At 44.7% G+C, this 12002-nt stretch overlaps 1 protein-coding gene across 9 annotated transcripts in view; it reads right to left on the reverse strand.

The window, feature by feature from the left end:
* PCM1 (pericentriolar material 1) overlaps positions 1 to 12002 on the reverse strand; it is a 225895-nt gene that overhangs the window by 179476 nt on the left and 34417 nt on the right. For all 9 annotated transcript variants that reach the window (XM_073607974.1, XM_073607935.1, XM_073607950.1 and 6 more), the window contains exon 4: positions 6149 to 6421. In XM_073607974.1, coding sequence (XP_073464075.1) covers positions 6149 to 6421 — 273 coding nt within the window. The remainder of the gene's footprint in view (positions 1 to 6148; positions 6422 to 12002) is intronic.

Below are 12002 nucleotides of genomic sequence, written 5' to 3' on the forward strand. Positions count from 1 at the left end.
TTTGAGATCCAGAATGTCCATTTGGATTTAACCAAACCCCAACCTCTGCTCTATACCAGCAATTAATGCTGCTGTATCCTGTGAATAAGAGTTTAACTTGTCCGGCAGGCAATGCTCAAATGCTTAGGGATCCAAAGGATAAAAAGTTGGAAATCCTATTAAAAAAACAAAAAAACACTTTTTTCTCTGGCAGATTGAGTGTCTCAGCTTGCCTGACAGTAATTGCTTAATCGTTGAGAGACCAGTTTAAACAGGTATTCAAGGTCCAGGATGAGACCCAGGATCTAGCAGCTTTAGGTTTGCAATAGTTCTCTCTAAAAAGAGAAGCGTTTACAAGCAAAACCTTGTTTCTTAGGATACGAGGCCCGGGCACCATTCAATTTGGCCTAAAAAACACTCTGAATGGATCCGGCTGCATAGCTAGCCTCAGCAAGGATGGCTCCAGAGGAGCTCAGCACAGCGCATCTTCACTCATGACCAACACCTTAAACACTGGTGAAAAAACTAAGATGCTCCCTGTATGGCAGGAGTTATATAGGGAGACAACTTCCTGTTTAGGGTGTGCCAGTGTCCAGCACCTGAAGGTGGACTATAACCCACATAGTAATTACTATGGCTCTGTGTCCCGTGATGTACGATTAAAGAAAAGGCCGATACTTGTGGGTACTTTTAGTTCTACTGCTTCTGCCACTCCTGCCTGTGTAACACCGGTTACATACATGGGAAGGGGAGCAGTATGGCATCCACCAGTAGACTCTGCCCCTCCTGAGGTAACCAGGCTGTACTGCACATGTGCTCCCAGATTCCTCGGCACAGGCAAGGTCAGCTCTCAGTGGTACCAAAAATCCTCCTGGACCACCCCTGAACAATGCTATTTAGCACTTGGGGCAGCTGAGCAGGAGATACAAAAGCACCCAGTATAACAGGAAAACAACCAGGGTACTCACTATGCCAAACTGCAGGGCCACCAGTGGGGTCCAGACTTCACCCATCACGGCGGACAAATGCCACAAGGCCTTCCGAAACAACTCCCCAGCTGGGGATCACTGCTCTAGACCTGTATAGCACACTTCTGGTTTGCAAGGCAATTAATCATTTAACAGGGTCTTGTTATGCAGAGTCCATTGCCGAACGCCAACGTTACAAGCGCATCCCGTACATGGTCTGGTCATCATTCCTTTTACCAGACAGCCATAGGCAACAGATCTGGATAAGCCCAGATGGAAATCTTTAAAAAACTAGCTAAAAAAAGCCATTTTGTGCAGATTGCACATAAGTAATGATCACATTAAATCGCCAGCAAAAAATTAATCCAACTGGGAGGGAGTTTCTGGTCTTTTTTGCCAGTGTCCAATCACCTGAAAATGGCAGCATAATCCTATCATAAATGATAAAGAAATGTTTTTTGTTTTTGGGTTTAATGCTGCTATAAATATAAAAGCATTAGAAAAATGCTGGTTAAACTTGATTTTTAAGCAGAAGTTAAAAATTAACATGCAGCAGACAAGGACTAAAAGACACACTTTGGGGGTTTTAACTAAATGTAAAGGCAAATACGTCACAAGTTCAAAGAAGACAAGGAGCCTGTGATGTTTCTCAGAAAGTTACAGGTCTAGACGCAGGGGGACGAGCTTCCACTCAGATCGCAGATGCATTCCAGGCGGAAGTGGAAGTGGGTACCTGTCGAAACTGGGGGGGGGTTGGGGAGTTGAGCTTTTGGGTGAAGTTCTGCTTTAAAGACCAGTGTAACTAGTGATCCATAGTTTCTCTGGACAAAAGTGGCCCAAACAATGTAAAAGTTAAGGTGTTTAATAAGCCATAGAGCTTCATTACAATAAGTTGGTAAAACGAAAGCAATTACAAAGTCAGTACAGAGAAAAACAAGCAATTTTAGCATAATCTAAAAATGTCACACTTTAAATGGGACAATTCCCTTCATAATTCAAGGGAAAAGTCTCTCTTTAGTTACTCATTTAGAAAGTTGAGGAGTGAATATGGACCACAAGAGCTGACAAGTAGATAAATGTAGCAACAACACAGATAGGAACTGGTATAGGAATTACAAACAGTAAACCTAAAAATTACAGCTTAGGATGTAAAGCCTGGTACACATGATGATATTATCGGAGGAATGATCGTCTTTTTTTTTGCATGCTAGTCTCCAGATAGAAAATAAAGGAGTAACTAAGGCTCCATTCACACCTGAGCGCATCGATTCACTGGCTTTTTTTTAAGCGTTTTTGCAGCTTTTTACAAGCTTTCGTAAAGCGCATTACAAACGTTTTACTGCTTTGAGTGTTTCTTTTAGTCACTAGGGGGAAGAGAGGGAGAGGAAATTAGGGGCGGAGAGCTGTTTGAACAGAAAACAAGCAACAAAACGCTCATAAAACGCTCAAGTCAGGCCTTTCTGTTGAAGTCTTTGGGGCCAAAAACACTTGTAATCTGCCCAAAAGAAGCTCATGTACTTTTTTGAGCTTCAGGCGACAGAACGCTCAGATGTGAACAGGGGCCATTGAAATTAATGTGATTTGGCTTGTTGAGCGTTTTAGAGCTACAAGCTTCAAGCAGAAAATGGCTCAGGTGTAAACGGGGCCTAAGGTGCGGAAATTCCCGTATGACAGAATAAAAATTCTGAAGTGGTGTCATGTGTTGTATTGCATTTGCATTGTATTTTTGGACAAAAACTGTACTGATTAAGGGCCAGTTCACAACATAGGAACGCAGTCCGGTTGCGTTTCAGAAGCTTTTCTGCATGCACGTTTTTCATTCGTTCCAGTGTGTTTTCCCCCCTTGTTTTTCTTAACCTTAAATAAGGACATGTGTGTTCCAGTGCGTTCTGTTGCATTTTTGATGCGTTTTACAGCGTTCCAGTACAGTGCAGAAAAAATGCAGCATGTTCTACTTTATTTCCTGGAACTGGAACACACTGGAACTACAAGCACTGGTGTGAACTATGCCATTGAAAACCTTATATCAGTGGTTTTCAACCTTCCTAGTGCCGTGACCACATGATAAAATTTCCCAAGTTGTGGAGACCCCTAACAATAAAATGATTTTCGTAGCGTGGGTTGTCAGCACCCAAGGCAAGACAAGTAATTTGCGTCCCTAACCCACAGACATTTAGCGCTCCTTGAGTCCCTTCCACTTAAAACCCCATATGGTACATTTTAGTATGTACCACTCTTTCTTTTTGTTCTCCTTTTTTTCCCCTTTATCCCAATTTCTAGTTTTTTTTCCCCCATCCCTCTCTCTAAACGTCTTTCTTGTTCTTCTCTCCCTTTTTCTTTGTTCCTCCCCCTCTTTTCCTCTCCCTTCCATGTATTCTCTATTTTTATTCCTTCTCTTACTCCTTGGTGGGTGGGTGGGGGGAATGGGATGAGTGGCAGTGCTGGTGGGGGGTGGGATCAGTGGCAATGCTGGTGGGGGGTGGGATCAGTGGCAGTGCTGGGGGGAGTTCTGATCAGCCAACTTAAGTGCTCTTCATCAAGGTCATCTGCTGATCTAAGAACTGTAGTGGGGTTCTTTTAATGGCAACTATAATCACAGGTAGTGTTATTCACTGTGTCACAGGCTTTACTGAGTCTCTGACTTTGTGGTGTCTCGCAGCAGTGACACCTATGCTGAAATCAGGAGATAGGGTCTTCTCTAGCCCCTCCCACTTCACATTCCTCACCAGTCAGCTGACCTCTAGTCTCTGACCCCCAGCCATCCCGTGAACTAAATGGACGGCTGCGAAGAGGATGAGTAAGCAGCCGCAGGCTCCAGGGACAGCCCTGCTGGGCGGCCACAGGCTCCAGGGACAGCCCTGCTTGGCGGCCACTAAAAGGCTGAGAGAGCCGTGCGGGCTTCAGGAACAGCCCAGGATTCGGTGACCCCTGGCAAATCGTCATTCGACCCCCAGGTTTTTGCAAACAGGTAATTTTTCACGTTTATTGATGTGCGCCGATAGGTGGCACTGATTGGCAGCACTGGCGGGCCTGCACTGATAATCCATTATAATCCCTGATTATCAGTGCTGATGTTCCTTTAACACAAGCCGGTTATCTGCTTTCTTCTTCTCTCCTCACACTGTCAGCGCGAGGAAATAAGCCGGTAACCGGTTATGTTTACATATTGTGAACAGCTGATCAAGTGGTAAAGGGCCACCATGATTAGCCCTTTACCCTGATCTGTGATCAGCTGAGCCTGAAGGACTCAGTGATCACAAAGCGCATCCATGGACGCCCTTCCAGCAAACTAAGTCTCCGCTGTAGCTGTCTTTTGGCTATAGCACAGGCAGGAAGTGGTTAAGAAAAAGGTCACACAGATTTCCTCCTACACTGACAAAATACCAGGATAATGACTTTTGCCAAAGTGTCAAACAACCTCACTAGTGTAATCCAGTATAGCCTGGTGTTCCAGTCGCAAAAAAAAATAAAAAATAAAAAAAATTTATTAAGGACACTTACCTGTCCAGGGAGCCCGCCATGTCGGCCCCCTGAGGCTGATCCGTCCATCGGATCGGGTGAAGCCGCTGCCATTCTAACTATGGGAAAGCGGCAGTGGAGCCTCCAGGCTTCACCGCTGGTTTCCTACTGTGCATGCGCAAGTCACGAGGCGCTTTCTGAATGGCTCTGTTGTGTTCTGGGGGACACACAAATACCAAAAGGCAATGGGCGAGCAGCAGGAAATAACGCCCTTGGCCGCAGCGAGGCTGGGACGGAAGTACACAAGGTACTTCATTAAAAGTTAGAAAAGAGAAAAATAAATAAAACACAATAGCCAAAAACGGGTGGTGGAAGAGTAGTCTTTCCTTTAAGATCTAGCTGAAAAATGGGTGGAACTCCGCTTTAAGTCCCTAACTGGTGACATTTTCCCAGCATAAATGCATAAAATGTGAATATATTTCTGAAACAGATAGAGTAAAGTGTGATCTCACATACAGCACTTTCAATTAACGTCCTGCAAGACTAGAACTGTATTACTTGAAAATACCATTAATGTGTGAGAAAATTAAAGTGGTTCTAAAGGCAGAATGTTTTCTTTTTCTTAATTCATTCTATATTCATTCTAGATTTCATTAAAGCATTTGTAAACCAAAGAAAATAAAACAGACCCTGTTCCTTTAAAAGCATGTTATACAGCACAGAGCTTGTTCTGTGTAATTTGGTCCCCTGTATCACCTAAAATACCTGGCTGATCCTGCCCTCCCTTCTGTAAATCGACCACGTTTTATCATGGCTGCTGAGCCCTGACACCGTGGTTAGTTTACGTGCCTCCATCATCCGCAGCTCTCCTCTGTCCTCCTTTCCCCACTCCCTCGCTGCCTGTCAGCTCTGATTGCTCCCCGGCCCTCCCCTCCTGCTGGTGAAATAACTTTGCGTGTGTGCTACAATCCCCACTGTTATAGTAACAGATGTGCCACAGTGTATGGTATTTTGAACAAATAAGCCACTATATACCTTATTTTATGGTGCTGCTCGGCGCTCACGTGACCGTCCGCTTCTCTCCTTCTCTGGGCTGACGTCAGCAGGGGATTCTCAGCCCCCATGCTGTAGCTGTCAGACCTGGAGATGAGAGAGGCGGCCAGTCACATGATCGTCGAGCGGCACTATAAAATAAGATATATAGCACCTTATTATTTAAAAAAATATATACACTGGGGCACATCAGTTTCATATAACAGAGGAGATTGTAGCACACATACTCAGTGGCTTAAAAAAACACTTTAAGATAAAAAAATCTGTGTACAGCCGCCCCCCTTATACTTATCTGAGCCCGTCTCAATCTAGCGACGTTGCACGAGAGACTCCGCTATCCAGGACTCTCCCTCCTCACTGGCTGAGACAGCAGTGGGCATCACTGTCTCCCGCTGCTGTCAAAGTCAGTGAGCAAATGAGGTGATAGAGTGGGGCGAGGGCGAGCTGCGGATTTGTCTGAATGAACACAGAGCAGCGGCTCGGCTCAGGTGCTCCCCATAGCAAGCTGCTTGCTGTTGGGGCACTAGGCAGGAGAGTGGGGGCCAGAAGCGCCAGTGAGGGACCCGAGAAGAGGAGGATCTGGGCTGCTCTGTGCAAAACCACTGCACAGAGCAGGGAAGTATAAACATGTTTGTTATTTTTAAACAAAAAAAAAAAAACAAGACTTTAAATTTCACTTTAAACTATACCTGGCTACTGTCAACGGCAGCCTCTTCTCTCACATCATCTGGCAAAGATGCCTGAAAATTGTGCCCCAAATCTTTAGTGTAAGCAGATGTTAGGAAGTCTTTGGGCAATGACGTCAAACTGGTTTCTCTTTTTGGAGGGCTCGGTGTAGTAGCCTTGTCTTTATTAGTATTCAGCTGAAGTGGTAGAAAGTTGAAAGGCTTTTGGTTCTCAGAAAGCTGCCGTTTATTATTTGCTGCCGTTGCTCTGCCTTGGGAATCACTCCCAATGCTCCTCTGCAAAGAGAATTATAAGTAAAATACACATTTGTGAACACAGATGAGTGAAAAAAGGTTTAGAGGATTCTGCATAATACCTACTCATTTTCATGACTACTGAATATGTTCAAGGATTCTGCAGAATCTCTGTTACAGCATGCAAACAGCTACAAACAGTTGAAATACATATATGTGAAATGAATGATCAGTTTTTGGGATTATCTATCAAAACTCAAGAACAAAAAAATATAATATATGGCAGCTTACTAGTCCTTAGATGGGGCGACTCAACTGAATTGCTTTTTTTTCGGGCCATGTAAATTTGTATCAAGTACAGAAAAACACATGTTGATCCTGTGAGAAATCTTATGATATATCCCTGTAACTTTCTGTGTAGTGTATACCCAAAAAATTTTCCGCTATCTTCTGTGAGTATTTTGCAGCTCTCATTTGTTTTTGAAAATGAAGAAAGACAAGAAAACTTTTTTTTTTTTTCTTTTTTCAATTTTCAAAACTTTGTGACAAAAAGTGAGGTCTGCAAAATACTCACTATACCTCTCAGCAAATAGCTTGGGGTGTCTACTTTCCAAAATGGGGTCATTTGGGGGGGTTTTGTGCCACCTGGGCTTTCCATGGCCTCCGAAACTGTGATAGGCAGTGAAGAGTGAAATCAAAAATTCACGCCCTTAGAAAGCCTGAAGGCGGTGCTTGGTTTTCGGGGTCCCGTACGCGGCTAGGCTCCCAAAAAGTCTCACACATGTGGTATCCCCGTACTCAGGAGAAGCAGCAGAATGTATTTTGGGGTGTAATTTCACATATTCCCATGGCATGTTTGAGCAATATATCATTTAGTGACAACTTTGTGCAAAAAAAAAAAAAAAAAATTTGTCTCTTTCCCGCAACTTGCGTCGCAATATAAAATATTCCATGGACTCGACATGCCTCTCAGCAAATAGCTTGGGGTGTCTACTTTCCAAAATGGGGTCATTTGGGGGGGTTTTGAACTGTCCTGGCATTTTATGCACAACATTTAGAAGCTTATGTCACACATCACTCACTCTTCTAACCACTTGAAGACAAAGCCCTTTCTGACACTTTGTTTACATGAAAAAGTTATTTTTTTTTGCAAAAAAATTACTTTGAACCCCCAAACATCATATATTTTTTTAAAGCAAATGCCCTACAGATTAAAATGGTGGGTGTTTCATTTTTTTTTTTTTCACACAGTATTTGCGCAGCGATTTTTCAAACGCATTTTTTGGGGAAAAAACACACTTTTTTAAATTTTAATGCACTAAAACACACTATATTGCCCAAATGTTTGATGAAATAAAAAAGATGATCTTAGGCCGAGTACATGGATACCAAACATGACATGCTTTAAAATTGCGCACAAACGTGCAGTGGCAACAAAATAAATACATTTTTAAAAGCCTTTAAAAGCCTTTACAGGTTACCACTTTAGATTTACAGAGGAGGTCTACTGCAAAAATTACTGCCCTCGATCTGACCTTCGCGGCGATACCTCACATGCATGGTGCAATTGCTGTTTACGTTTGACGACAGACCGCCGCTTGCGTTCGCCTTAGCGCGAGAGCAGGGGGCGACAGGGGTGCTTTTTTTTTTTTTTTTTTCTTTATTTTTTTGCTTTTTTATCTTATTTTTAAACTGTTCCTTTCATTTTTTTTTTTTTTAATCATTTTTATTGTTATCTCGGGGAATGTAAATATCCCCTATGATAGCAATAGGTAGTGACAGGTACTCTTTTTTGAAAAAATTGGGGTCTATTAGACACTAGATCTCTCCTCTGCCCTCAAAGCATCTGATGACACCAAGATCGGTGTGATAAAATGCTTCCCCAATTTCCCAATGGCGCTATTTACATCTGGCGAAATCTAAGTCATAAAATGCTCGTAGCTTCCGGTTTCTTAGGCCATAGAGATGTTTGGAGCCACTCTGGTCTCTGATCAGCTCTATGGTCAGCTGGCTGAATCACCGGCTGCATTCTCAGGTTCCCTGTTGAGACAGGAGAGCCAGAGAAAAACACGGAAGACGGTGGGGCATTCCCTCCCACGGCTTGTAAAAGCAGTCTAGAGGCTAATTAGCCGCTAGGATTGCTTTTACATGAAAGCCGACCGCTGGCTGAAAAGAATGATACCAAGATGATACCTAAACCTGCAGGCATCATTCTGGTATAACCATTCAAAGTCGTGAATGGCGTACCTGAAGACAAAAAAATGGTTAACAATAAAGCACAGTAAACGGTAAAGTATAAAAAATTGCATACCTGAAAAGCAAACATGATAAAACATAATAACAATAAAACATTGCAGAATAGAATACAGTAAAAAAGAGCAGAACAAGAGAGAGAGAATAGAGAGAGAGAGAGAGAACAATAAAACGACAACTATTTTTTTTTATTTTATATATATATATATATATTTTTTTTTTACTTTTTTTGTAAATAACTTTTAGAACGGTAACCGGTTCCAGGTTCGGGTCTCTCAAAATGCGATGGCATCTTGGGAGACCCTGTGAAAGTGTGCCTAGTCTGTGCAATGCTGTACCCTACGCTAATACTCAACTAATGAATGGTAGCGTTCAAAACATTCACCAATGCAAAGACCAGGATTGTCAGGACAGGAGGGACAATAATAGCGGGTGTCACGCCTATATCCGCGCTTGCTGCAGACACGACATCTTTTTTGGGGGTTCGTTGGGTAGGGGTACTCGGGAGGACATAAAGAAAATGCCTCTCATGCAGCCGACTGCATTTGGTTGGGGATGTGAATGGGGGAAGTACGGGTGCTGCAGAAGTGGTGGGTTCCCAATTAGGATTGGCGAATGCAGCAGGAAGGGCACTATGGGCACGACGGGCCTGTGTTTGTCTTTTTGGTGGCAGCGGGACACTACTTGTGCTTGCCACCTCACCAGCTTGAACTGCACTTATGGGACTCGCCACGTCACCAAGTGTTACTGCAGTGCTGGTTTGACTACGACCAGGGTGTACTAGGCTGCTGGCGCTTGCCAGTTCAATAAAAAGCTACCAAAAAAACTGTTAGCGATCGCAAGGATCAGGCCTGACTCTGCGAACACTGCAGTTATGCGTTTAGTGTTTTGTAAGTGACAGTGATCGATCGATACTGCACTTGGGTGGGCTGAGCTGGGTCGGGCGGAGGGGCAAAATGCAGGTGCTAGCAGGTATCTGGGCTGATCCCGCTAACACTGCGTTTTTGGGAACCCTGAACTGCTGGGGACGCTAGTATAGATCTGATCGGATCAGATATTGATCCGTTCAGATACTATACCACTAAGGGAGGTGTACGGTGCGTGCGTGGGTGTTAGCGCTACTGGCGCTAACCTGACGCTGCCTGGGGATGGTGCTTGCCAGTTCACCAAAATGCAACCAAAAAAATGTTAGCGATCACAGGGATCAGGCCTGACTCTGCGAACGCTGCAGTTATGCGTTTAGTGTTTTGTAAGTGACAGTGATCGATCGATACTGCACTTGGGTGGGCCGGGCGGAGGGGCAAAACGCAGGTGCTAGCAGGTATCTGGGCTGATCCCGCTAACACTGTGTTTTTGGGAACTCTAAACTGCTGGGGACGCTAGTATAGATCTCATCGGATCAGATATTGATCCAATCAGATACTATACCACTAAGGGAGGCGTATGCTGCGTGCGTGGGTGTTAGCGGTACTGGCGCTAATCTGACGCTGCCTGGGGCGACGCATATCACCACCGGGCGATCAGGGGGCTAAACCTTTATTCGGTAATAAACGGCGGGTGCCCTGACACTACAAAAAATTAACAAACTAACCAGCGTCACCCGTAACACTTATACGGTGATCAGTGGTGAAAGGGTTAACTAGGGGGCCATCAAGGGGTTAAAACATTTATTAGGTAGTATATGGGGGTCCCTGTCGCTATAAAACGCTGACGGCAAACCTAAATATTTAGGTCCCTAACTAGCATCACCAGCGACACTAATACAGCGATCAGAAAAATGATGGCTTAGCGACACTGGTGACAGGGGGTGATCAAGGGGTTAAAACTTTATTAGGGGGGTATCCTAGACCTAAAGGGGGCTAATATTCACTGTCCCAACACTGTAACTGTCACAAACTGACACCAATGCAGTAATCAGAAAAAAAAAAAAAAACTGCTGGTGTCAGTTTGTGACAGGGAGGGGGGGGGGTGATTGGGGGGGGATCGGGGAGTTTTGTGTGCCTGGCATGTTCTACTGTGTTGTGTAGTGTTGGTGCACTTACAGTGAAGTCTTCTCTCCTCGGCGCTGCAACGGAATACCGAGCCGAGGAGAGATGACATCATTTCCTTTGCTGCTGTTTAGCATACAGCAGCAAAGGAAGTGATCTGATTGGCCGGCGGCGATCGCGAGGGGGGGGCCACGAACGGATGGTCTCCCCCCTCACCTCTGATCGCCGCTGGACAAAAGACGACCGCCTCGGGCACCGGGGGGGGGGTCCGATCGGACCCCCCACCCGCGGAAGGCAAATCACGTATATATACGTGATTTTGCCTGCCCGTGCCACCTTGCCGACGTAAATCGGCGTGAGGCGGTCGTCAAGTGGTTAAGGTACACACAGCACCCCATATTGACAGAAAAACATAGAATTGTTGACATTTTTGCAGATTAAAAAAGAAAAACTGAAATATCACATGGTCCTAAGCATTCAGACACTTTGCTCAGTATTTAGTAGAAGCACCCTTTTGATCTAATACAGCCATGAGTCTTTTTGGAGAAAGATGCAACAAGTTTTTTACACCTGGATTTGGGGATCCTCTGCCATTCCTCCTTGCAGATTCTCTCCAGTTCTGTCAGGTTGGATGGTAAACGTTGGTGGACAGCCATTTTTAGGTCTCTCCAGAGATGCTCCATTGGGTTTAAGTCAGGGCTCTGGCTGGGCCATTCAAGAACAGTCACGGAATTGTTATGAAGCCACTCCTTTGTTATTTTAGCTGTGTGCTTAGGGTCATTGTCTTGTTGGAAGGTAAACCTTCGGTCCAGTCTGAGGTCCTGAGCACTCTGGAGAAGGTTTTCGTCCAGGATATCCCTGTACTTGGCCGCATTCATCTTTCCCTCGATTGCCACCAGTCGTCTTGTCCCTGCAGCTGAAAAACCGCCCACAGCACACACACCAGAGAATCTTATTTCTCACCATCTTGGAGTCTTTAAGGTGTTTTTTTAACAAACTCCATACAGCTTTCATGTGTCTTGCACTGAGGAGAGGCTTCCGTCAGGCCACTCTGCCATAAAGCCCTGACTGGTGGAGGGCTGCAGTGATGGTTGACATTCTACAACTTTCTACCATCTCCTGACTGCATCTCTGGAGCTCAGTCACAGTGATCTTTGGGTTCTTCTTTACCTCTCTCACCAAGGCTCTTCTCCCCAGATAGCTCAGTTTGGCCAAACGACCAGCTCTAGGAAGGGTTCTGGTCGTCCCAAACGTCTTCCATTTAAGGATTATGGAGGCCACTGTGTGCTCTTGGGAACCTTAAGTGCAGCAGACTTTTTTTTGTAACCTTGGCCAGATCTGTGCCTTGCCACAATTCTGTCTCTGAGCTCTTCAGGCAGTTC

Source organism: Aquarana catesbeiana, linkage group LG01 (genome assembly GCF_042186555.1).
Source record: "Aquarana catesbeiana isolate 2022-GZ linkage group LG01, ASM4218655v1, whole genome shotgun sequence".
NCBI classification, from domain to species: domain Eukaryota; kingdom Metazoa; phylum Chordata; class Amphibia; order Anura; family Ranidae; genus Aquarana; species Aquarana catesbeiana.